The 25661-nt window shown below is 47.0% G+C and overlaps 1 protein-coding gene across 3 annotated transcripts in view; it reads right to left on the bottom strand.

Moving 5' to 3' along the window:
* Positions 1 to 24990, bottom strand: part of KBTBD11 (kelch repeat and BTB domain containing 11) — a 38665-nt gene extending 13675 nt beyond the window's left edge. The window contains exons 1-2 of one of the 3 annotated variants that reach the window (XM_077309322.1): positions 24691 to 24990; positions 214 to 503 (exon numbers count right to left, since the gene is read on the bottom strand). In XM_077309322.1, the coding sequence (XP_077165437.1) occupies positions 214 to 238 (25 nt within the window). In that variant the 5' untranslated portion in view covers positions 239 to 503; positions 24691 to 24990. Of the gene's footprint in view, positions 1 to 213; positions 504 to 6254; positions 6935 to 24115; positions 24250 to 24690 lie in introns of those variants that run through there. The other 2 variants (XM_077309312.1, XM_077309307.1) reach the window with 2 other exon arrangements.
* Between the last annotated feature and the right edge of the window lie 671 nt (positions 24991 to 25661).

Below are 25661 nucleotides of genomic sequence, written 5' to 3' on the forward strand. Positions count from 1 at the left end.
GTGCTCCACTGGGATGGGGTATGAATTCAAACTGGTGTGCATTCAGGTAGCTCTCTTAAGCAGGTCTACTCAGTAGTAAGTCTCATGTTATTCAGTGGGTCTCACTCCCAGGAAAGTTCCTTTAGCAGTGCAGCTTCAGTTCCTTAAAACACGTTAATTAATTGTCAGCTCATTGGATGATTATCATAATACATTTGTTTGTGGTCCTGCTACCTGAAGTTCTGGTGATAGATGGCATCTTTTGTACTCCTTCCACGCAGAGTGCTTGGGAAATGTCCCTTCTTGTGAAGATCAGCGAGTCTCAACTATAGTCATTCCAAATTTTATTCTATGGATATTTCAGTGGGATAAATGAACTGCAATACTGTACATTTTCAGAATATTTGGAAAAGCAATCCCCCATCCAGTTGTCTTCTTGGTCAGCAAGCTGGCATCAATACTTGCACATGAGTTTCAGTTAGATCTTCTGTTTCTTACGAAGTCATCATCCATTTTTCTTGTACCTGCATAATAAGAGAGTTGAATTTCATTCAGTTTTAAAATGAAACAGTCCTCACGCCAGCATTTTGTTTGAATCAACTCTGAAGGGAGCTTTTATATAACTACTGTAAATACAGTAATGGAGTTCTCTTTAATCCCATCAACTAAATATACATTTGCTCAGACATTTCTCGGACCTATTGTAAGACCCAAAGTGGCAATTCATTTTAAAAATCCTTCTCTTTTTTATTACAAAGAATTATAATAATCCACTAACTGGCAATGATAATGATATTGGGTGAAACACACTGGCCCCAATCCAGCTCTGGTAATATGCAATTAAACTTGTTTAATTTGTATGGAGATGTGAATTTCTATCTACATCAAAAGACACATCCCAAGTAAGCTATGGGTGAAGATCTGCTGTGTTCTCCTTGATAGCGCAGTCCTGACCCACCACCTAACTGACATAGGGATAAGAGACCCATCCTTGAAATGGTTGGAGTCCTTCCTCCAGAGCTGTGGACAGAAAGTGGTAGTAGGGGGAAGTATGTCCCAACACGGGGCCCTCAACTTTCCCTGATGCTATTTAGTATCTATATGTTCCCCCTTGCCCAGCTGGTCCAGAATTTAGGGCTGGGCTGTGACGCTGATGACACCCAAGTATTTCTCCAGTTTGGTGTAGTGGTTAGGAGTGCGGACTTCTAATCTGGCATGCCGGGTTCGATTCTGCATTCCCCCACATGCAGCCAGCTGGGTGACCTTGGGCTCGCCACAGTACTGATAAAGCTGTTCTGAATGAGCAGTAATATCAAGGCTCTCTCGGGCTCACCCACCCCACAGGGAGTCTGTTGTGAGGAGAGGAAAGGGAAGGCGACTGTAAGCCGCTTTGAGACTCCTTCGGGTAGAGAAAAGCGGCATATAAAAACCAACTCTTCTTCTTCTTCTTCCTAATGGACAACTATCATCTGGAGGCCATTGCGGACTGGCTGAAGTTGAATCCAGCCAAATGGAGGGCCTCTGGTTGGGTCTGCATGTGGAGAGACAAGTGATATAGCACCCAACGCCTGAGAGTACAGTCAACACTGGTGCCTTCCATGAGGCCATTTGGGGTGATTTTGGATTATTCCTTATCGATGGTGACCCAAATCACAAAGACGGCCCACCTGGCATTCTTCCATCTATGTCAGGCAAGGCAGCTTGCACCTTATCTCTCAGACCTGAACCTGGCCAGAGTGATCAATATAACAATCACCTGTAGATTAGACTTCTGCAACACTCTCTACAGAGGGCTGCCCTTGAGACTGCTATGGAAATGCCAACTGGTCCAAAATGCAGCGCCTGAGTCCTGACAGGGCCTCAATGGAGGGCACATTTAACACCAGTGCTCACCCAGCTGCATTGGCTCCAGATTAGAGACTGAATCAGGTTCAAGGTTTTGGTGTTACCTGTACAGCCCTAAACAGTCTGGAATGGCGTGTTTTTTCCCTTATATCCCCTCAAGAACATTAAGATCTGTGGAGTAATATCTGCTCAGGATTCCTAGCCCAAAGGAGGTTAGATTGGCCTTAACCCGGGTCAGGGCCTTTTCGGCCCCACCCCTATCCTGGTGGAATGCACCCCCAAGGGAGATCAGAATCCTGTGGGACCTTAATCAGTTATGCAGGGCCTGTAAGACAGTTATTCCACCAGGCTTATTGCCAGGGCCCGAAATAACCTCTGATTAAGGCTGGCCTCACCACTGTGAGATGGAAGACCAGCTCCTGATGCTAAACCACCCTGCCTGGGATATTAGCTGGGGACACTCAGACACGTCATGTTTTAGTTGAATAATGCTTTTAACCTTTTGTACGATGTTTTCGTGAATGTTGTCATCCACCCTGAGCAACACTGGAAGGGTGGGCTAAAAATAAAATGTATTATTATTTAACCACTATACCACATTGGCTCCTGATAATTAAAGGCTATCCATAAACAACTTGCTGGGCGGTAAATGGTAATGACTGGGGAAGGCACTGGCAAACCACCCCGTATTGAGTCTGCCATGAAAATGCTGGAGGGCATCACCCCAAGGGTCAGACATGACCCGGTGCTTGCACAGGGGATACCTTTACCTTTACCTATAAACTATCTGCAGAATTTCAAAATAGGGGAGTCAGTTGTCCTTTGTCAGCATGAGATTCATTTAGGTCACATAGCTTGCGTTAGCAGTTCATTCCGAGGATTTCCTCAATTTGCCTCCTTCACCAAAAGTTTATATCAGAAACTGTGCAATACAAATCTGGCAAGGTATTTGGCATTTTACATTTGGGGAAACCATTTTCAATTGTCATTTCAGAACTCAGTTACGGTGAAACATTCTGTACCCAAGAAGTCTTCTCAGTCTACCTAAGCAAACATGCAGAAATCACCCACAGGGTGTGGATTCTTAACAGCCCCACCTGCCTCACAGGGTGACTGTTGTGGGGAAAGGAAGGGAAAGCAATTGGAAGCCACTTTGAGACTCCTCCTGGTTGTGAAAAGCTGAGTATAAAAACCAGTTTTTCTTCTAAACCATTCCCCCACCCCACAGAACGTACCCTTATGGACACATCTGTGATTTCTCCTTCAAGCCCTTAAAGAGATGGTGCACAGCAAACAAGAATCCAACCTAACATTAAGGAATTACCAGATGGACATCTGGCACAAATATATCGGAATGAATGCTTGAGATCTGTGTATTCTATGCATCTGTTATATTTTTACAGAGTTCCCTTGCCTGGAGTGTTTTTTAAATGTCCTTCTATTTCATTTGGGGACCACTCCATGATAATGTTTCATAATTGGTGGATTAAAGGTTAGGAGCCACTACTCTGATTAGGTAGAACATATTTCCAGTAGATATTCCATATATGTGTATATAGTTAATAGCTGGACCTAATCAGTTGTCACACATTTGATTTACTAAAACAACAATACATAATGAATTTTTAGTAGTGCTAGACTTGATGGGGCATGCTGATCTGGGATCATAACAAAGCAAATGATTGACTGATTCACTAGATGGGGTGGGGGGGTGCCACCATTGATGTTATCTGGATGAATAACACTGTAAGAAAGCAAAAGAGGTGGGAACCTCCAGCAATCATGAATCGTTGTACTGACATCTTTGGCAGTGGTACACTAACTGCATCCTGGACAATTGCCCCTGATGTAGCATACTGAGACCCAACCTGGCTAAAAGATTTTTGGCAGGAAGAGGCACCCTTCAGAGATGGTGTTTTTGAGAAAGAGAAATGTTGTTCTTACCTACGGGAGATCACATTTCTCCAGTATCTGCCTGCCTATGCATACTTTTAAAGAAACACCCCACAAGCTTTCCTTACAATTAAAATAAAGCCCTTTACTTTTACCAAAGCTCTGACTCAAAAGTGGACAAAGCTGTTATTATCATGCTGCCAAAAATTTCTCACAAGGTCAAAGTCTGTGATGACCAGGAAGGATAATCCCCACATCACATATGTATTATTGTAACAGGAAAGAATACTCAGGAGAGAAACATAACCAGATACTGTTGTTTACAGGTCAAGGTTCACAAATGGTTTGGTTGAGATGCTGGCAAGGGATGTCACTTCTAACTTGGCTAAGTTTACATTTGAGCACACTAATCCACAAGAACTCTTCCGGGGAAGTGGCATCTGTGTCTCCATCCAGGTTATACCCTGCTTTCCCAGCCCAAGATATACCACCTGTCAGGAGTTGAACCATAGAATATCTTTTACCAACAAGACTCAAAGTGCTGATCCTGTTTGTTCATGAAAGAGGAACAAAGGAAGTCACAGATCTAAGTCTGGCCTTGCACATATTCTTGTTTGTGGTTTGACATTATCAAGTGCTCTCATGAATCATAGAATCATGGAGTTGGAAGGGACCTCCATGGTCATCTAGTCCAACCTCTTGCACAATGCAGGAACTCACAACTACCAACCTACAAACAGTGACCCCAATTTCATTGCCCTCCCCCACCAAAAATCTCTAGAATCCAGCCTGGCCTGGAGGAAATTTACCTACCATCCCACAGCAGCAATTAGCAATTCCCTGGGTATGCAGGGAAGGGTCCAAAAGAGACAAACACTGGCACATTCCTTCCTGCCCATCTACTCACACTCTGCCTAAGTTCATAAAATCAGCATTTCTGTTAGATGACAATCTAGTAGGGTTGTGTGCGGCTGTGTCCAAATCGGCCGTTCCAGGCCAATGCAGCAAGTGCCACGTCGCGGGGGCGGGGGGGGGAGGCACGGGTGCCAGTATGCCACTTATGCACCGGAGCCTGCGCCTCTCCCCCCCTCCCCCCAGCCTGGAACAGCCAATTCAGAGGCCGCCACGCACAACTCTACTATCTAGCCCCTGCTTAAAATCTTCCCAAGAAGGAGAACCCACCACCTCCCGAGCAAGCCTGTTCCACTGAGAAACCGCTCTAACTGTCAGGAGTTTCTTCCAGATGTTTAGCCAAAAATTCTTTTGAATTAATTTCAATGCATTGGTTCTGGTCCAACCCTCTGGGGCAACAGAAAACAATTCTACTCCATCTTCTATATGACAACCTTTCAAGTATTTGATGATGGTTATCACATCACCTCTTAATCATCTTCTCTCCAGGCTATACAGACCAAGCTCCCTCAACCTTTCCTCATACGACTTGCTCTTCAAACTCCTTACCATCTTGTAGCCCTCCTCTGGACACGCTCCAATTTCTCTACAGTTTTCTTCAGCTGTGGTGCCCAAAACTCAACACAGTACTCCAATTGATCTGGACATTATACTTATTTTAATACAGCCCAAAATCCCATTTGCCTTTTAGCTACTGAGTCACACTGCTGACTCACGTTCAGTGTATGGTGTACTAAGACCCCCAGATCCTTCTCACGTGTACTAGTCTCACCCATAATAGTGATGAATGTGATTTTTCCTGCCTCAATGCAGAACTTTACACTTTTCACTATTAAAATTCATTTTATTCATTTTAGCCCAGTTTTCCAGCCTGTCAAGATAATCCGGGAATGTGCTCCCGGAGGAGATCACGGCCCTGACGGAGCTAAAACAGTTCTGCAGGGCCAGCAAAAGGGAGCTTTTCCACCACGCATTTGGTTGAGACCAGGTAACCAGCAACATTATTATCCTCATTGTCATCATCATTGTCATCAACAGGGCCCCTGATCCCTCCCAGAAACCTACCCATGCGTTCTGCTCTGGACCTGTTTGCATTGTTATATTCTGTTACTTCTGTTACAGTTTAATGTTAATGTTATTGTGAAAAGCTGAGTTCCATGTACTGTTTTTTACATTTTATGCCTCAGGGGAGGGTGGCAAATAAATAAATACATACATACATACATACTGTATCCTGATTCTGTCTTCTGCTGTGTTTGCTACCCCTCCCAGTTAAGTATCATCTACAAATTTAATAAGCATCCCCCTCTATTCCTTCATCCAAATCATTTATGAATATGTTGAATAATACAGGGCCCGGGACAAATCCCTGTGGCACTCCACTCATCACTCCTCTCCAAGAAGATGATGAACCATTTATAAGCGATCTGTCAACCAGTTCTCGATTCACCTAACAGTAATGGGATCCATACTGCATCTTACCAGCTTTTACCAATAAGAATATCATGCAGAACCTTATCAAAAGCCTTACTGAAATCAAGGTAAACAATGTCCACAGCATTCCCCTGATCTAGCAAGGTAGTGACTTCCTCAAAAGAAAAAAATATATATAAGATTAGTCTTACATGACTTGTTCTTGAGAAAGCCATGCTGACTCTTCATAATTACAGCCATCCACTCTAGTTGCTCAAGGACCAACTGATGATTTGTTCTAAAATTTTGCCAGCTATAGCTATAGTCAAGCTGATGGGTCTGTAGTGACCTGGATCCTCCTTTTTCCCCTTCTTGAAGACGGAAACAACATTTGCTCACCTCCAATCTTCTGTTACTTCACCTGTTCTCCCAAAATTGCCAAAAATAATGCACAGAGCTTCAGAAATTACATCTGCAAGTACTTTTAGTACCCATGGATACAATTCCTCTGGCCCAGAAGATTTTGTTTCATTTAAAGAAACTATGTGTTTATGGACTAACCCTACAGTGATTCTAGGCCATAACTCCCATCCCTCATCAGATTAAATAATTTTGCCATGTGGAGCATGATTCTCCTCACAAAAGAAAAGTGAGAAGTAGGAATTGAGCAACTCAGCCCTCTTCATCACCTGTTACAATGTCACTTTCTGGTTCCCGCAATGGTCCTATCTTCTCCCTATTCTTTTTCTTACTTTGAATATAACTAAAGAACCCTTTCTTGTTGTTTTTAGCATTTCTTGCTAGCCTAAGCTCAGAGTGAAGTTTAGCTTTTCTAACACTCAGACTACAAGCATTGGTTGTTTATATTCCTCCCTGGAGAAGAGCCTAATGCTGGGAGCAATTGAGGGCAAAAGAATGGAGTCACTGAAGCAGCCGTTGTGAGCTTAAATGGACTCCGGGGAATGGTAGAGGACAGGAAGGCCTGGAGGATCATTGCCCATGGGGTCGCGATGAGTCGGACACGACTTTGCAACTAACAACAACAACAACTCCTCGGTTATAAGGCCTTCCTTCCATTTCCTAAATGAGTGTTTTTTATTATTCAGTTCTTTTGAAGGCTGTTTATGGAGCCATCATGGTTTCTTCAGGTTCCTCCCAGTTTTCCTTCTCAAGGCAATTGTCTGCGATTGTGCATTAAGTATTTCACTTTTGAGAAACTCCCAGCCTTCTTGGACTTCCATCTCCTTCAGTTTTTCTGAATACAGGATTCTACCCAACATAACTTTAAGTTTGTTAAAATTTGCTCTCCTGAAGTCCAGCCTATATGTGTGACTACGTACAGCTTTTCTCTTCCCCAACATTATAAAGTCCAAAATCACATGGCCACTACTGCCAAGTGCACCCACAACTCTTACCTTGTGATCCAGTTCTTCCCTATTGGTAAGAATAAAGTCTAAAACAGCAGACCCCCTGGGTGCCACTTCCACTTTCTGGGAAATGAAGTTGTCAGCAAGACAAGAATTGATTGGTCTTTTCATTTTTAGCAGAGCTGGTCTTCCAACAGATCTCTGGGTAACTGAAATCTCCCATGACCACTAGGTCCCGTCTCTCTGAGAACTTTGTAATCTGGTCTAGGAGCATCTCATCCAAGTCCTCTGCCTGGCCTGGTGGTCTACAGCAGACCCTCCCACACACCATAGTGCCACTAATATTTCCTACTCCTTTTATTTTTACCTAAAGACTCTCAGCTGAACTCTCATGCTCAGAAACATAGATTTCATCAAAACTATATATATTCTGAACAAATAGGGCTACTCCTCCCCCCTTCTTTATTTTTTGTCCCTTTTAAATATGTTGTACCCCTCAATCCTATTATTCCAGTTGTGAAAGTTATCCTAACAGGGTTCTGTACTGCCTGTTAGATCATAGCCCCCTTCCTTCCGGTTTGCGGTTGAGGACCGCTTCCAGGGATGGGGAAGAGCCAGCGGCCTGGGCACCACATACGCGCGGCAGCTGCGAGGAAACGTGCATGTGCAGTTGCCGCGCATGCATGTTTACACCAGCAGGGGCGCTAACATGCATGCACAGCAGCTCCGTAAATGCGCGTTTGTGTCCACTGGCATGCCGGTGGCCGCGCCTGCCTCTTCCCCCCCTCTCGCAGCGGGAAGCTAGCCCGGCCGTGAGCAAAGCAGCCACTTTGCTTGCAGCCTGGCGAGCTTCTTGCTGCGGAGGGGGAGGGGCAGGCACAGCTGGCGGCGGCCTGGTACCGAGGCCTTCACGGCCCGGTACCAGGCCACAGACCGGGGATTGACGAAACTCGGTATAGAGACATTGCAATCCTTCATACAAATACCCCAGGCATTTACTTTTTGAACTTTCCCATAAGTTAATAGTTCCCTGCAAATGTGTCATTCCCTTGAAATCTGTAGTGTGCCCATCTACAGTTATCGTCATCGAACCAGGCTTTGAAGGTACGTCACGCTCCCCCACTGGGCTTAGTTTTAAAGCCTCTTCACAAAGACATTTTCCCCCACCTTTGTGAGGTGCAAACCATCTTCCAATAGAAGAGCCTTATTACGGTAGCATTATCCATGATACAAAACCCCAAAACTTTCCTGATGACACCAATGATGTAACCAGTCATTTATTTGCATTATTTTTCTTTCCCTTCCTAAACCTTGGCCATTAACAGGAAGAACTGTTGAAAACACAACCTCTGCTCCCAAGTCCTTCAGTTTTTCCCCCAAGGCCATGTTGTCTCACTTGATATGCTCCATACTGCACTGGGCAGTATCATTTGTTCCCATGAATGAGCAGGAAGGGATATCTGTCCTTGGGCTTTACAAGTCTCCCGGCTCTTTCCATGACATTCTTGATTCTCGCGCCAGGTAGACAGCATACCTCTCGAGACAAGAAGTCCAGTCGACACACTTCGGCTTCTACTCTCAATAAGGAATCCCCAATTACCAGCATGCGTCTCCTAGTCCTAGCACATTGGGGAGCAGAAGCGGTAGTCCTCTCATCCACAGGGGCTTGTGAAACATATTCTGAGCTTCAAGGGAGTTGGGTGAATAGCACTTGTTCCTGGGGTCCAGTCACTATCTACAGGCAGTTCCTGAAAACAATTTCTGAGTTTGAGAAGGGCAGAATATCTATCTTTCGACACCTCTGAGTAATGTTCTTCCACCTGCTGTCCTCTTGTATTGGGGTCTTCTCTAATTTGTGGGACACCTTTCCTACCTCTCCCAATTGCCCTCCAAAAATGCTCCATGATTTCTAAGAACTCTTCACCCTCCTTTTTAGAATAAAGTGTGGACAGGCATTCTTCTAGCTTCTGTACCTTCTCCAGGAGCGTTACTAACTTGTACAATACAAGTGACAACCATCACCAGCTAAGCCACTTAGATACATTGTGGGAAGAAGCAGACCCCTTCTGCAAACTCTGGAACACTCATAGAGCCTTCCAACTTGATCTGCAACAGTCCTTTAGCTTTTGTAGTTTGGTATGCGCCTTTGGCAAACAAGAGCCTTTTATAGCACAAAGGCCGACCCAGCAGAGGGTGGAGCTAGCAGTCAACCCCAGGCAAAACTGCCAGCTAATGCAAATCAGCTAATGCAATTAGTTGCAGTCCTCAATCACCCAGGCAAGGAACAGACAAAAACAAGAACAACAATAAAATTTGATTAACAGTTGATGATAAAACTGCTCAAGAAATGAGAAGTCAGCCATTTCTGGAGGGAGTCTATAATCCTGCTGAAAAAGCAGGTTTGTAGTTAGAGTATATTGCTGTATCCTATGGCTAGATCTGTTCCAGGACATGTTGTAGTGGACATTTCAGCTGATATGTCATTCCTCAATTAATATGGTCACTGTGATCTGTGCTCTGATCACATCCAGATTAAATTAGTGCAAAGCTGTGAGGGTACTTTTTAAAACTGCCCAGAAACTTAGTTTAGTAGCAGTTCAGCTACTCTAGGGCGGGGGTCGTCAACCCCGGTAGTGGGCCACGAAGGCCTCAGTACTGGGCCAGCGGCGGCCAGGCCTGCCTCTTCCCACCCCCCACCCCCAGCAAGAAGCTCGCCCGGCCACTTCGCTCACAGCCCGGCAAGCTTCTCGCCATGAGGTGGGGGGGGAAGAGGCAGGCACGGCCACTGGCATGCCGGCGGACGCAAACACACATGTGCAAATGCACAGCAGCTCCATGCATATACATTTGCGCTGAGCAGCCACGCATGTGTGTTTGTGTGGAGCTGCTGCGCATGCGCGGCGCCCAGGTCACTGGCTCTCCACACCCCCGGAGGCGGTCCTCAACCAAAAAAAGGTTGGGCACTGCTGCTCTAGGGCAGTGGTCCCCAACCCCCGGGCCGTGGCTCCCTCTTCCCGCCCCCCCCAGCAGCGAGAAGCTCACCAGGCCGTGAGCAAATCGGCCACCGAAGCGGCCAATTAGCTTGCAGTCCGGCAAGCTTGTTGCTTCGGGATGGGGGGAAGAGAAGCTTGCCGGGCCACAAGCTAATCGGCCGCTTCGGCAGCTGATTTGTTGGTGGCCTGGAAGAGCGGGGAGAGGGAGCCGCAGCCGCCGGCCTTCAGGAAGCTAAGCAGGGTTGGCCCTGGTTGTCACTGGGATGGGAGACCACCAAGGAGTCCATGGTCACTACTACCTGGAAGGAAGCAATGGCAAGCCACTTTGGAATGTCTCTCACTACGAAAATGCACCTGCAGCAGGAAGATTCAGATTACTGCCCCCCTATGCCCTCAAGTTCCTCATCGCCCCCTGGATCCTTCCATTGCCCTGGCGAGGGGAAGGGTGTACCATCCAGGTTGGTACCATCCTACTCTAAAGTATTCCTTTTAACAAAGCCTTTTATGATTTAAAATACTGTCAATATCTTCTATGTTGTTAAACACTGTAAACACCTTGAACATGTAAAATTGTCCTCCTTGCTAGCACCGAAAGCAAACAACATGGAGTAGACATTTATAGGGGAAAAAACGGTACAATTCCATAATACTTTGATTACAATGGGGAAAAGTTTGAAACTCTTCCAATTTTCCTATTGAAATTAAGAGGACAAATGCCTACATCTGGCTAGACAGTGCTCTGAAAGCATTGCAAAGTTGACATGAAAACAAAAAACAGCTTTCAGGGCTATTTAATTAACTTCAACCTTAAAAAAAAAAAACCCTTTCTTATCTTCAAGACTGACAATCTCCACATGGGACAGTTCAAGGAGGAGACTTTTTTAATTATAGGAGTGGGTAAAAACGGAGTTTAAGACTTTTCCCTTCAATTACAGGATGTATCTTGAAGAGCATAGATAATTACATCCTTTTAAAGAGTGCCTATTAAACCTTTCCCCAACATCTCTCAAAAACATATTGCAGTTCCAGGTTGCCTTAAGTAGTAAAAGTTACTCCGTTTAGCAAGTACATATTTCTTCCCAAATGAGCTCAACAACCAACGCTTCCAAGAATAAGTTTTCCTGATTAGAGGCCCCACAAGCTTAACTATATATTAGAATCCGTTTCAACATCACAGGGAATGGTCAATTTAACATTTAATAACGGCTTCCAACTGGTCATCTGCCAAAACACTGAACCATGAGGTATCAGGAAGAAATACTTTGGGCCCAGTGGCTCCGATGGCCCAACTTGCCAACAAGTTATTTTATATAAGATGAACCAGAGTTACCAGCTCCAGATTTGGGGGTGGCTCCTGAGGACAGGGGAGTGGGGTTTGGAGAGGGGCCTCATTGGGGCATAATCGCATAGAATCCACCTTCTGATGCAGCCATTTTTGCCAGGGAAATGGATCTTTGTAATCTGGAGATCAGATATAATTCTGGGAGAGCTCCACACTGCCCCTGGAGGTTACTAACCCTAAAGTTGATGCCAATGTACCCTCATGGTTTGTGAGGCAGAAATATATCAACTGGGCTTTTACTTCTTCCCACAGAGAACTTTACTGGCCAATTAAAATACCTTGGGCTGCACCTGATAAGGCATGTTATAGCCTCATGTTTCCTTCAGAAGACTTTCAATTACCTAGACCAGTGGATCTCAACCTGGGGGCTGGGACCCCTTTGGGGGTCGAATGACCCTTCCACAGGGGTCACGGCAGGGCAAGCAGTTTGGCTGGGGGGGGGGCACCGCCACTGTTGCTGCTCCTCCTGCAGGCAGCTGCCCTCGGCTGCCGCCACTCCAGCAGTGCCTCCAGCGCAGTGCAGTCTCCCACCAGGCACTCCAGGTGGTGGCGCAGTTTGGTAGGACAAAAGCAGAACTGAACTGAAACCCCGCCAGAAAAAAACAAACAATTGATATACAATCATGAACAATGGATCTTCACACCATTGGTCAGTTTTGGTTTAATTTCTGTGAAAGAACACTTGCATAATTTTATGGATGGGGGTCACCACTACATGAGGAACTGTATTAAAGGGTTGTGGCATTAGGAAGGTTGAAAACTACTGGTCTAGACTAAGTTTGGGACTATTTGTTTCAGAAGATACCATCTTCTTCACGGTGTTCAGTTATTTAGTCCATAATGTATCTGCCCACCTCAAGAATAGACCAGGCTTTCTCAGCCAGGGTTTTGTGAAACCCTAGGGTTTCTTGATGGCCCTGGATGGGTTTCTCTAATAATGGCTGGGAGTTGTTTATTTATTAATTACAATTTTAGCCTGCCACACTCCAGGGACTTGGGGAGGGTTACATAACACAGATAAACCTCAATAAAACCCAGTCGACCCCTTATAAAACAAACAGGAGATAGCGGCATAATCCCCACACATACACACTACCCAATCCCCAACCAGCCAACTGACTCAGGGTATGGACTACGGATGAGGTTACAGTGTAGCTTGAGGAGGGCTTTCATTGCTACTAGCTCCGGCCTCAATCAAAGACTTGGAGGAAGAGCTCCATTTTACAGGCCCTTTGGAACTTGACAGCTCATTCCACCAGGTTGGGGTCAGGACTGAAAAGGCCCTGGCCTGGGTTGAGGCCAGGCACACTTCCCTACAGCCAGGGACCTCCAGCAGATTAGAACCTGCAGAGCAAAGAGCCCTGTGGGGGGCATAAGGAAACAAGCGGTTCCTCAGATAGGTAGAGCTCAAGGTATGGCCTTAAAGGTTAAAACCAAGACCTTGAACAATGCAGCAACCTCAGCACGAATTGGATATGGGCCCTCCAAGATGTACCTGTGAGGACCCTAGTAGCTGCATTCTGCACCAGCTGCAGTTTTCAGATCAGGGACAATGGTAGGCCTGCGTAGAGCGAGTTACAGAAATCTAGTCTGGAGGTGTCCATTGTATGTATCACTGTGCTCAGACAGTTCGAGGGCAGGTAGAATGCTAGTAGTGTCACCTGGTGAAGATGGTAAAGACTACCATGAAGATGGTGAAGACTACTCCAGTGACCTGGTCCTCCATCGAAAGGGAGGCATCCAGGATCACGCCCAGATTTCTGGCTGAGGGAGAATCTGGGTGACCGTCCATGAAGAGATAGAGCTGGGTGTCATCCACCTATTGGTGACAGCCCAGCCCAAACCTCTGGACCACCTATGCCAGAGGGTGCATAAAGATGTTAAATAGTGTAGGAGAGAGTACCACCCCTTGTGGGACCCCACAAGGGAGTCTGCTACGGCCCTTTCAACCATCTTACCCAGAAACGCAATTGTGTATGTGTGTTAAACATTTATCGGGCTATATGACTATATATATACAGAGCCTCTTGTGGCGCAGAGTGGTAAGGCAGCAGAGATGCAGACTGAAAGCTCTGCCCATGAGGCTGGGAGTTCAATCCCAGCAGCCGGCTCAAGGTTGACTCAGTCTTCCATCCTTCCGAGGTCGGTGGGCTAAAAATCAAATTTATTATTATTTAACCACTATACCACATTGGCTCCTGATAATTAAAGGCTATCCATAAACAACTTGCTGGGGGGGTGGGGTAAACAGTAATGACTGGGGAAGGTACTGGCAAACCACCCCGTATTGAGTCTGCCATGAAAACGCTAGAGGGCGTCACCCCAAGGGTCAGACATGACCCGGTGCTTGCACAGGGGATACCTTTACCTTTTACATATTGCCATGCTGACCCACCCTCCCTGCCAAAAATGGCCAATGATGAACCTAGAGATGGTGGAAAGGGGAGAGGCCCTAGGGTGGGTGTGTACACAGCTATGCTTCCCAACCATATTCTGCATGATCACACCACTTCTGGGGTTTCTTGAAGCTTGAAGAATGTTTCAGGGGTTTCTCAATGGTCAAAAACTTGTGAAAGGCTAGCATAGACCATAATTCTGCCAGTTGTGCTGCAGCTCAAAATATAATATGGCGCCACTCTAGAGTATACATAAGGCATTGTAGTTTCTCTACCTGTAGTATTGGGATAGTATAGTGGTTAGAGGGTCGATCGTCACTGGAAATACCCAGTGAGCTTCTGTGAGTAACCATGAATCAGTCACCTTTTCTCTTAACTTACAGCACAGATAGCTGTGAGGATGAAATAAAGGGAAGAGCTAGGTATCCTGAGATCCTGAGGACAAATGGAATGAAACTAACAAACCACATTTGCCTTTGGCCCACACAGCAGGCGTCTGCATGGTGAAACAGACTGTACACTCAATGCATATGAGCTGCAGCGTTAGCCCTCCTGTTCCCGCCATCCCATAGACGCCTGTTGCCTGTTCTGCTTATTTTAGGCACTTATTAAGTTCAGGCACGCATTAAGATGGCTTAATGAGTCATCACAAAGAGAGCCAGTTTGGTGTAGTGGTTAGGAGTGCGGACTTCTAATCTGGCATGCCAGGTTCGAGTCTGCACTCCCCCACATGCAGCCAGCTGGGTGACCTTGGGCTCGCCACAGCACTGATAAAACTGTTCTGACCGGGCAGTGATATCAGGGCTCTCTCAGCCTCACCCACCTCACAGGGTGTCTGTTGTGGGGAGAGGAAAGGGAAGGCGACTGTAAGCCGCTTTGAGCCTCCTTCGGGTAGGGAAAAGCGGCATATAAGAACCAACTCTTCTTCTTCTTCTTAATGCCATTAACATTACACAACCAGGACCTTGCTCATAGACTGACTTGTCATTTCCCGCACGAGTTATGAAAATTTAAGGGGGCTAATAAACAAATGAGAACTCTACTGAAAAGGAGGTTGGATTGAGCTCTACTCTTAAGCATCACAAAGATGATGGAGAGGATTTTCTGAAAACCCTTTTTAATCCTACACATGAGCATGTAGCATAAATGTTAATCTGGAACAATATGTTGCTGGGAAATATTCTAAGCATCAATACAATTTCACACATCGTGGCGTAATCCTTCTTGAGAACCTTTCTTCAGAGTCTGGGCGGGGGGGGGGATATCAGTTACTAATTATTTAGATATACCGCCCCTATGCAAAGGGATGTGATTGGTCAGCCTGGATGGCCTCCCAAACCTTTGCGTCTGTTTTGCTGAGCACCATTTGGGGGTGTAGAGAAGGGTGAAAGGAATGCACTTCCCCCTTGCTGTGATTGAACCCTTCAGTTCTGAGCTGTAATCCTTAAAAAACATGGCCCTGGGGTGTGGCACCATTCTGTCACAGCACTGAACGGCCACTGGTTGTCTTGTTTCACAGAGCAAAACATCCTCCTGCCAAGGGGTTTGTGGTTAGCTTCAGAACCAAGCCAACAATGAGGAGGCAGAATTTTTATTAAGTTATATCGACACTGCAGACCAGCAGGATTTCATCAGCTGCCCTCTAAAATAAATAGAGGTTTTCTTTTCAAAAAAATAATAAAGTCAGAGCCAGAATTCTTTCCTTTTCTTTTCCTATGTTCTGTCTAAATGACCTTGTTATTTTCCTTTTAGGAAACATGAGCTCTGTAAGTAATACATAAATATGTTGTGGTTGAACTTACACACCCTTAGTGTAGAACTGCACAAAGCATAAATGTAGGCAATAACCAAGAAATAAGACATTCCCCAGCAAAACTGTTCCCACTTACACTGAAAGACCCAAGCAAAAGGGAACTACAGTACAGAGTTAAAATCAGAATGCAGAATTATACAACTGGAATGGACCCCCAGGGTCATCTACTCCAATTACCTGCTCACCCACAGTGACCCCCAATTCCACACCCAGATGATGCCTGCCTTCAAAAAAACAAAACAGAATTTCTAGCCAGTCTGGCGTGGAAGAAATTTGGCTCCCTGCTCAAAAGTGGCAATTGGCATTTCTCTGGGTATGCAAGGAAGGGCCACGAGAACCAAACACCGACACAATCCCGACACAACCTGCCTAAATTCACAGAATCAGCATTTCTTTGAGCATTTCTATCTAGCCTTTGCCTACAAACTTCCAAAGAAGGAAAACCCACCACCTCCTGAGGAAGCCTGTTCCATTGAGGAACCACTCTATCAGGAACTTCTTCCAGATGTTTAGCCAAAAATTCTTTTGAATTAATTTCAACCCATTGGTTTTGGTCCAACAGAAAACAACTCTGATCTACTCTATATGACATCCTTTCAAGTACTTGAAGATGGCTATCATATCATCTCTTAGTCGCCTTCTCTCCAGGCTAAACAGATCAAGCTCCCTCACCCTTTCCTCATACGTCTTGGTCTCCAAACCCCTCACCATCTGGACATGCTCCAGTTTCTCTACATCCTTCTTCAACTGTGGTGCCCAAAATTGAACACAGTACTCTGACGTCTAACCAGAGCAGAGTAAAGCAGTGGACACTTCATTTGATACAACCCCAAATCCCATTTGCCTTTTTAGCCACTGAGTCACACTGCTGACATGTTCAGTGTTTCGTCTATTAAGATCCCTAGATCCTTTTCACACATAGTACTGCCGAGACAGGTCTCTCCCATCCTATAATGATGTGTTTGAATGCAGAACTTTACACTTACCACTACTGAAATTCATTTTAGCCCAGTTTTCTAGCCTGTCAAGATCATCCTGTATGCTGATTCTGTCTTCTGGTGTCTTTTCTACCCTTCCTTGTTTAATATCATCTGCAAATTTAATAAGCACCCCCCTATTCCTTCATCCAAATCATTTATGAATATGTTGAACAAGGGCCAAGGACACATCCCTGGGACACTCTGCTCTCCTCCAAGAGGATGACAAACCATTAATAAACACCCTTTGGCTACGATCTATCAACCACTTATCGATCCCCCTAACTGTTATGGGATCCATGCCATATTTTACCAACTTGTCAACAAGACTATCATATGGAACCTTACCAAAAGCTTTCATGTCGGGATCTCCTTTGCTATTCGATAGCAAAAATATGGAGAGCCAGGAAGCTGAGTTTTCCCCTTAGTGACCAAAGAACTAAAGTTAGAAACAGATGACTAGACTAGGGTGACTCCCCTGGCTAGTTGTGGGAAGTGCGTGCTCTGTGACAAACTGGAGGCAAGAAGAGTTTGTCATGTTCTGCAATAAACTGGAGACGGCTGGCTCCTAGATGTCATCTAACCTAGCACACGGGATGTGCAGAATTTGCATCTGGAACTGGAGAGCACATCCATTTGATTTTTCAGAAGACCTATTGCCAAGCAAGCATTCTGATTTCCTATTCACGAAGCCCACTACAGTGAAGGTCTGAAGTCAAGGGTTAAAGTTGTTAGCTCCATTCTGTTCACTGCTTTATCCAAAACTGATGCCAAGGCAGAAACTAATGTGGGAGTAAAACAGAGATCAAGCCATTTGAAATCTGGGTTTGGTGTGAAATGACGAATTGCTTATACTGGCAGAGAGATGCATCCATTTGTTGTACATGGAGGAGGCAATCCCAGGAATGGAGGAGATTCTCCATTCCTTTGCAAAACACACATACCCCTTCTTCCAGTAGGTCCTTCTGTGACCCATCTTCATGGAGAAGGAACCCATGTCGGCCCATTGCTTGCCCACATGGAAAACAACAGCCATTATTGGGCTCTGTGACTCATAGAAGACCAAGCAGGTGTTATCACTGTTGCATGTCTGTCTGCAGGGGAGACAGCAGCAGCCCTTCTCTAACTTTTGCCTCCAAGCCAATTGGTCCTGAGACATTCCCAGCACTCCTCAAGCAACACAGAACTAGGATTGTGGTTCTGCAGTACCAAGCCAGTGTGCAGGAGTTTAGGATGGCACTGGGCAGCAAGTGATAGGTCCTCTAGCAGCCCAACCTCTGAAAAGTTTTATCTCACTTTGGGACCACCACAGGGTCATCTGCCTGCTTAAACTCAGGCCTTTGGAGAAACTAGAATCTTAATTCACCCCCAGTTAAGTTGGTAACCTGCCCCAAAGGCCTCCACATACTAAGTACAAGCACATATAGGGTAGTATGTATCCTTTTCCCAGGCCCACCCACCTTTGTTCCCCACCTTAAGAGATGGTGCAAGGGGTTTGCAGAGAGAGGATTTTAGGTGCTCATGCCACAATATTTGTTTGCATTGAATGGGTATATTGAGGTCTTTTAACTTGGCGGGGGGGAGAGGTGTCCATCTTTTCCGGCTTGTTTTAATATTGGCAATTCCTGTGTTGTTCTAGTTATTGTTTTTAGATAGTGAGCCACTTCAAGCAGGTCTCTGAAAAGATGGCACATACATTTTATAAATTAATAAAGGCAGAGCCATAAGGAACATATACAAGTGTTCGAACCTGAGGAAAAGAAGACGAGCTCTTTGTTTTTACTCTGCTTTTTCACTCTGAAAGGATCTCAAAGCAGCTTACAATTAATCGTCTTCCCTTCCTCTCCCCACAGCAGCCACTCTTGTGAGGTAGGTGAGGCTCAATAGCTCCGAGAAAACAGCCCAAGGTCACCCAGCTGAGGACATGAGGAGAAGGAGGAGTTGGAAATCAAATCCGGGTCTCCAGATTAAAGTCCACGCTCTTAACTACGAGACCAAGGCTGGCTCTCAGGGAAATGATATACTAGTGATCTGCATCCAGACATGCATAGCACATCAGCTGTTGAACAGAAACTTCAGAATATACACTTGCAATGAATATTTAGAACCCTAAATATTCTCTTCTATGACATTTTCCAGTCAGTCTTTCTTCTGACCCCAATTGCCTTGCTTCCCCTGTGAAATGCAAACCTTCCTGCCACATGCAGACACAAAAACCATCATAATAATTCCATCACAATTACCAATCCCCCCTTCATCCAGCCCCTTTTTACATATGTGTCATCCAGTTACAACCAGGATATAGTAACTCCAGCAAGGGACTTTTTCAAGGACAGTGAGAAGCAGAGATGGTTAGCCCTTGCCTTCCTCTGCAGATTCTTCCTTGGTGATCTCCCATCCAAGCACGGACCCTGCCAAATTTCCCTGACACCTTCGTCCCTGGCTCATTTCTATCATAGATGTACAATATGAAGAGAAGCCACATCTCATGGAGTTCCAAAACACTTTCACCCAACTTCCAAGCAAGAGGTTTTAGCAGCAAGATCCAGTTGTTAAATTGCATCCTCAGAATAGTATTGTATACTTGAAGAAAAGGACTTTTCTTCCATTATCAAACTTGTGATTACAGTCCCACCATGTATAAAATCTCATCCTTTTGTGCAGAAGGAGAACTGGGAATAGAACAAGGGATGCCTGAATTTGGCTTTTATAAAGCAGACTCATTTTACCACTTTTGACAGTATTCTGTAAAAGAAACCTATTTTCTTGCACACTTCAATGGTCATACCTAGACAGCAGTCTGGTTCTGAGCCCAGCAGACAGCATTCTTGTTCTAATTGGGCCACATGGCTGCAACTTTCGTAAATGATTCCAATTATAATCTAATATAATAATTTCCACTAGAAATTTGAACTTGCAATATATGAATCAGTTCATTTTCTAACACTCAGTTCATTTTCTAATTCTAATACTCAATTCATTTTCTAATTCTACATTGTCTAAACCACAATCAGCACATAGTACAAAGCTTTTTTTTAAATTGTAGCTTTGAGTTGTCCTGAAGGAAAGAGCATTACTGAAGGAGACTGCACTGCTGCAAATGAATATTGCATTTTCCAAGAAGAGTGCCTGAGCTCGTTTACTCCGAAGTAAATGACAGAGAATTTGCATATCATTCTTAAAGTGATCAAACACCAGAATCAGATTATAATTGACCATGTAAAGGTATCCCCTGTGCAAGCACCGGGTCATGTCTGACCCGTGGGGAGACGCCCTCTAGCGTTTTCATGGCAGACTCAATACGGGGTAGTTTGCCAGTGCCTTCCCCCGTCATTACTATTTTACTCCCCCAGAAAGCTGGGTACTCATTTTACCGACCTCGGAAGGATGGAAGGCTGAGTCGACCTTGAGCCGGCTGCTGGAATCGAACTCCCAGCCTCATGGGCAGAGCTTCAGACAGCATGTCTGCTGCCTTACCACTCTGCACCACAAGAGGCTAATAATCGACTATATGGGTAAGTTAATTAAAGTCACATTTGAACTTTGTCTTCCATAATGCTGCTGTGATTTCAGCCTGAGTTCAATGGACTTTGCTCTGAACCCAATAAAAGGGCTTAGGATTTGCAACCTAAGAAAGAAAATTTCACAGCTTTCCTGAAATCCATTTTTAGCTTCTACTACCAAGGCCTCCCTGGATTTACTCTCATTAACAGGGTGACTTAAGAATTCTGGCAAACTGCACTGTGCGTGCTCTCCAGCCTTCCATTACCCTGTGCCTTCTGTTTACATGAGATGAGATTACTTTCTTCTGAGGTAAAACCAGGGCAGCTGCAAATGCTATATAATCTTGCTTTCCTGTAAAGCTGAATTGCCTTCACTAAGTATATGCCAGGGACGGAGATGATTCCCGTAACTGGGAACCTTGAAACTACCACATGCGTAGGCACATTACTCTGCAAATAATCTAACCTGTACATTTATCTGCAAGAAATGCTCAGTGCCTTCAGTTATCCTCCCCTCGGGTTGGAATGTTGCTTCCTTCTTTGCTAGTCTCCCTCATTCTCGCATTAAAACTACAGTTCCCAGTATTCCCTAACTATTATAGCTGGTTAAGCAGGCTATCAGGCTGCTAGGGCTACACCACTGTACTGAATGGCCCTTCTTGAATCACAAAACTGTATAAACGATAAAGGCATTCCTTGATTAGTCAAGAAGCATTTATTGTAATTGTTTTTGCAAACAGGTATGCAAAATGCAGACAGCTGGCACCCTCCATACAAGAGGCATCCTTCCCACCCTTCTCTTGCACACAAGGAATGCCTCCCCCTGCCCCCCCCAAGATGATGCCAGCTGCAACATACACTCATATAATCTAAAAGCGAAAAACATTTTTTCCTTGTTTCAGAACCGCGGTTTCTACCCAATGCAAACATTAACTGATTAATCAACTCGTGGGCAAGTATGTTTAACTGATCACGATTTCTTTCATCAGATGGCCACTCCTAGGAGCTGTGCTCTGCATGGGGACTGAGATAACCATTCACGGCAATTCAGAGAATCATTACTGGGCATCTGAAATACGGACAGAGAGCGTATCAAAACCAGCAAACTAGTGGGCAGAGCCCCTCCCTGGCAAGCATCTTCTGTACAACTCCATTGCTTGTGCTCCTAAATGTTCAACATGCAAATGAACCCAGCTGGCTCCAGGTTCTGATGGGGGTACTAAGAAAGGTCTTCCGATGACACGCCCACACACGCAATGTGCCAGCTGAGCTTATCCTACACTACTCTCTCTCTAAGCCCCTCAGCACAGATATACACACCCTTCCTGCCTTCCTATCTCTCTGGGGTTAAGGGAGCATGAGATGTTATCCCAGAGGTCTCTGTGGCAATTTGGGGAGGTTTGCTAAGGCTCTTTTATGAAAGAGTGATACAATTTCAGGGGGGGGATTATCCCAAAGGCATCTTCAACGCCATTCCCTCTCATTTTTACGGCACAACTCACCTTTCTTCTCCCTGGAGACCCTCCCTTGAGGTAGTGGGAGACCAGCCTAGAAACAGGGGCCTTCCCTTTAACTTGGAGGGCCAGAGCTCAAAGTGCATCAGCTCACCACAAAGCTAAGCTCCCCTCGTGGTCGTGAGCCGCCATGCTGGACTCAATGAACCTACAAACAATTCAGACATTCAGCACCGCCTGGGGTATAATCGTGCATGGAACTGTGCCACTTCACGAATGAGCACGAGCACAGAGCATCATTCATGTGAAAGTGCTCCACATCAAGCTCCCCCACAGCACGTGCACATTTATCAGGTTCTATTCTGGCTGGGAAGCTAGGCTGGAATACTTCCCCCTGGTTAATTAAGCTGTGGGGTGCTTTCAAATAAGGATCCACACTCGCACGTCTCTATGGGCCAGAACAGGCCTATGGAGTTTAAGACATTTAACATGGTATAGATAGGATTGGCACAGCAGGAAATAAGAGTAGCTGCCTAAATACGAAATAATGAATGGGCATGATCCAGTCACAATTAAACACCATCTTACAAGCAGAAACGATGGTGGGTGTTGGAACCCTGGGGTGGATGGATGGATGGATGGATGGATGCCAGTGTGATGCAATAGACAGGGAGCTGTAGAGGGACCTGGAAGGTAAAAGGTAACGGTAAAGGTATCCCCTGTGCAAGCACCGAGTCATGTCTGACCCTTGGGGTGACGCCCTCTAGCGTTTTCATGGCAGACTCAATACGGGGTGGTTTGCCAGTGCTTTCCCCAGTCATTACCGTTTACCCCCCAGCAAGCAAGCTGGGTACTCATTTTACCAACCTCGGAAGGATGGAAGGCTGAGTCAACCTTGAACCGGCTGCTGGGATTGAACTCCCAACCTCATGGGCAAAGCTTTCAGGCGGCTGCCTTACCACTCTGCGCCACAAGAGGCTCTTGGGACCTGGAAGGCCTGAGTTCAAATCCACTATCATGAAAGCCTGCTGGGTGACTTTGAGCCAGTCATTTTCTCTCAGAGGTTAACCCACCTCACAGGGTTGCTCTGAGGATTAAATGGATGGGAGTATGATGATGTCCAAGCTGCTTTTGTTCCCCACTGTACAAGGGAAAATATGGGAAGGGAAAATATTTTGAATGTCTGGGACAGTATCCTCACTGCAAATAATGGTTGGCGTTAAGGGGGGAAGGGGAACAGATCACAAATGTTCAGGGGAAGGATAATGAGACAGTGAAAAAAAAAGAATATTTTGTACACATCTTTAAAAAGTATTTTTTTGAAAAAGCAGACACAGCTGGATCAAAATAAGGGGATGTGAACCTCAGCCTTCTTGCAAATACCTCTCCCCAAATCACTTTTACACCCTTTGGGGATTTTTAAAAATGCCTATACAACTACAATTACACCAAGTAGATTTTAGAGCAGTTTGCCCAAACCCATCTTTTCATCCCTGTTTGGGTCCACATTCCCAAAGGACTGCTAACCACCATGATGATGTAAGGCAAAGCTTGCTGAATAATAATTCTGCGATGGTTGGTGGTTGTCCAAGATCAAGACACTTTCTAATAAAACATTAATGGACGAACGAAAGCTTTCAAGCTTTATATTTAACGCTTTTTTTTTTTTAGCCTTTGGGAGAACGGCGCCAAATCATCCCGGCAGGCCGCAAAGAAAAAGAGCGACGGATGAAAAACCCACAAAAATAAAATTAAGCTTTCCATGCGGTTTAGGCTTAGGAGGAAAGACCAGAGAAGATGCCTCTGCGGAGGAGAATATGCTCGGGGCAGCCTGCAGCGCCAGGCAGTGAAGGGGATTAATCGGGACTGCGGGAAGAGAAGCAGGCGAAAGCCTGATTGGAAGCGACGCGGCCCTAAATCGCCCTTAACAAACACGTCCCGGCTGCTTCTCCCCCCGCCGCCGCTCGCCCTACCACTGCGAGGCTATTTCATGGACGGTGGCAATTTATGGTTTGGCAGCGGAAGACGAAGCCAGCCTTCCCCAGGAGCCTGCCTGCCTGCCTGCCGCCCGCCCACCCTCCGCTCGCCCCACTGAAGCGACAGCCGCCAAGCCAAGCCAAGGCAGGCAGCAAATGCTAATCAGGCGCCGGCGACAACGAAAGCGCATCCTGCCTCCCGCCGCTCCCCGCGCGCCCCTCCGGCCGGGCTCTGAAGGGGGCTCCGCTCACCTCAACGCGAGCCAAACCGCAGGAGAAGGCGGACGCGCCATCGCCAGACCCGGCCAACGCGCCGCCTTCTGGGGATGCTCCTGGCCGCAGCCGGGCGAGAGCAGGCAGCGCAGCAGCCCCGGCCCGGCCCCCTCCCTCGTCCGCTCCCTCTCCCCCCCCCCCTCCTCTCTCTCTCTGCGCGGGGAAGGCGAGCGCCCCCGCCGCCGGCACTGGGAGGGAAGGCGGCGCGTCCCAGGCGAGGGCGGCGCGCGTTGCGCGGACGGGCGCGCTTCTGTCAGCCAGCGCCGGCCATTCGCCCCCGGGCTGTGGGGGGCCGCTGGGCGGGAAGCGCTTTTGTTTCAGCCGCGGCCCCCGTCCGGCCTGGGCCACGCAGCGCGCCTTCACGGCCCTTTGTTCGGGCAGCCCCTTCTCCGGCGTTCCGAACGAGCCCGCCCGCCGGGAAACCCGTGAACGTTCAGGGGGATTTTCTGCCTTTTCGCACGGCCGGGAAAGCCTCCCGAGCGCTTCTCCGCGCGCCTTCTTCGCCTAAGACGCCCCCTCTCCCCCCCCCTCCCCGCAGCGCTTCCCTTTCGCACCTGAGGGCAGCAGCCAGCGACGGAAACCTGTTGCTGCCTCCCCGTCGCGGCGCGATGCTGGTCTGGCTTGGCGACATCCAGCTGCAACGCCCCGGTTTCCAGAGGCGGCGGCGCCAAGAAGGGGGCGTGGGGGAGCGCGGGAGAGAGGGATTGGCCCTCGCCGCTGGCGGGTGGTGGCACCGCCGGCCTGAGCCTCGTCGCAGGTGGGGACCGCGCCAGCCGCGGGCTCTACCGGACGGACAGCGGCGAAGTCGTCTCGCGTTGACGGCGCGGGGCGCGGAAAACCTGCGGCAGACTCCGCCCCCGCCAAGGCTGGAAGAGCAAAGAAACGCGGAGCGCTGCTTGTCATCCTGGGCTGCGGGCGCTCGCACATGGCGCGGCAGAACAATAGGCGGCGGCGGCTGGGGAGGATGCGGGGTGGGCGACGCGCCAGCATGCCTGCCCCACTGCAGCTGCACGGACACGGGCCCATGCCAGCGCTGGCTCTCCAAGCAGGGCGGCTCTTCCGCGTGGTCCAGCTGAGCGGGGGACAAAGCAGAGGAGAAATGCATTGAACCCCCCCACCCACCCCTGGTAACATTCGGCGGCCCCCCCAGCCCTCGGCGCGCCAGACTCGGGAAGCTCAGGAGGAATGACTACCTGGGGGAGGGGCGCCTGGGAAATCCCAGCCAAGCCCGCAGAAGCCGTTCAGCATCACACTCCCAGGACCTGGAGCCGCTGAATTCTCCTCCCCCTTTCCCGAGTGGTTCTCAGCCGTTCATGGCCTCAGAAGAAGATTTAGGCCTCATCCGACTGGGCATTTAGTGTGGTTAATTTCCAAGGTTATATTTACCTGCATACCTGGGCAACCGCCCTGAGCCATATAGAAGGGTGGTATAGAAATCGAATGAATGAATGGGCGGTATAGAAATCAAATAAATAAATACCTGCATACCTGGGCAACCGCCCTGAGACATATGGAAGGGCAGTAT

The sequence above is a fragment of the Paroedura picta genome, chromosome 1 (assembly GCF_049243985.1).
Source record: "Paroedura picta isolate Pp20150507F chromosome 1, Ppicta_v3.0, whole genome shotgun sequence".
Taxonomy (NCBI): Eukaryota; Metazoa; Chordata; class Lepidosauria; order Squamata; family Gekkonidae; genus Paroedura; species Paroedura picta.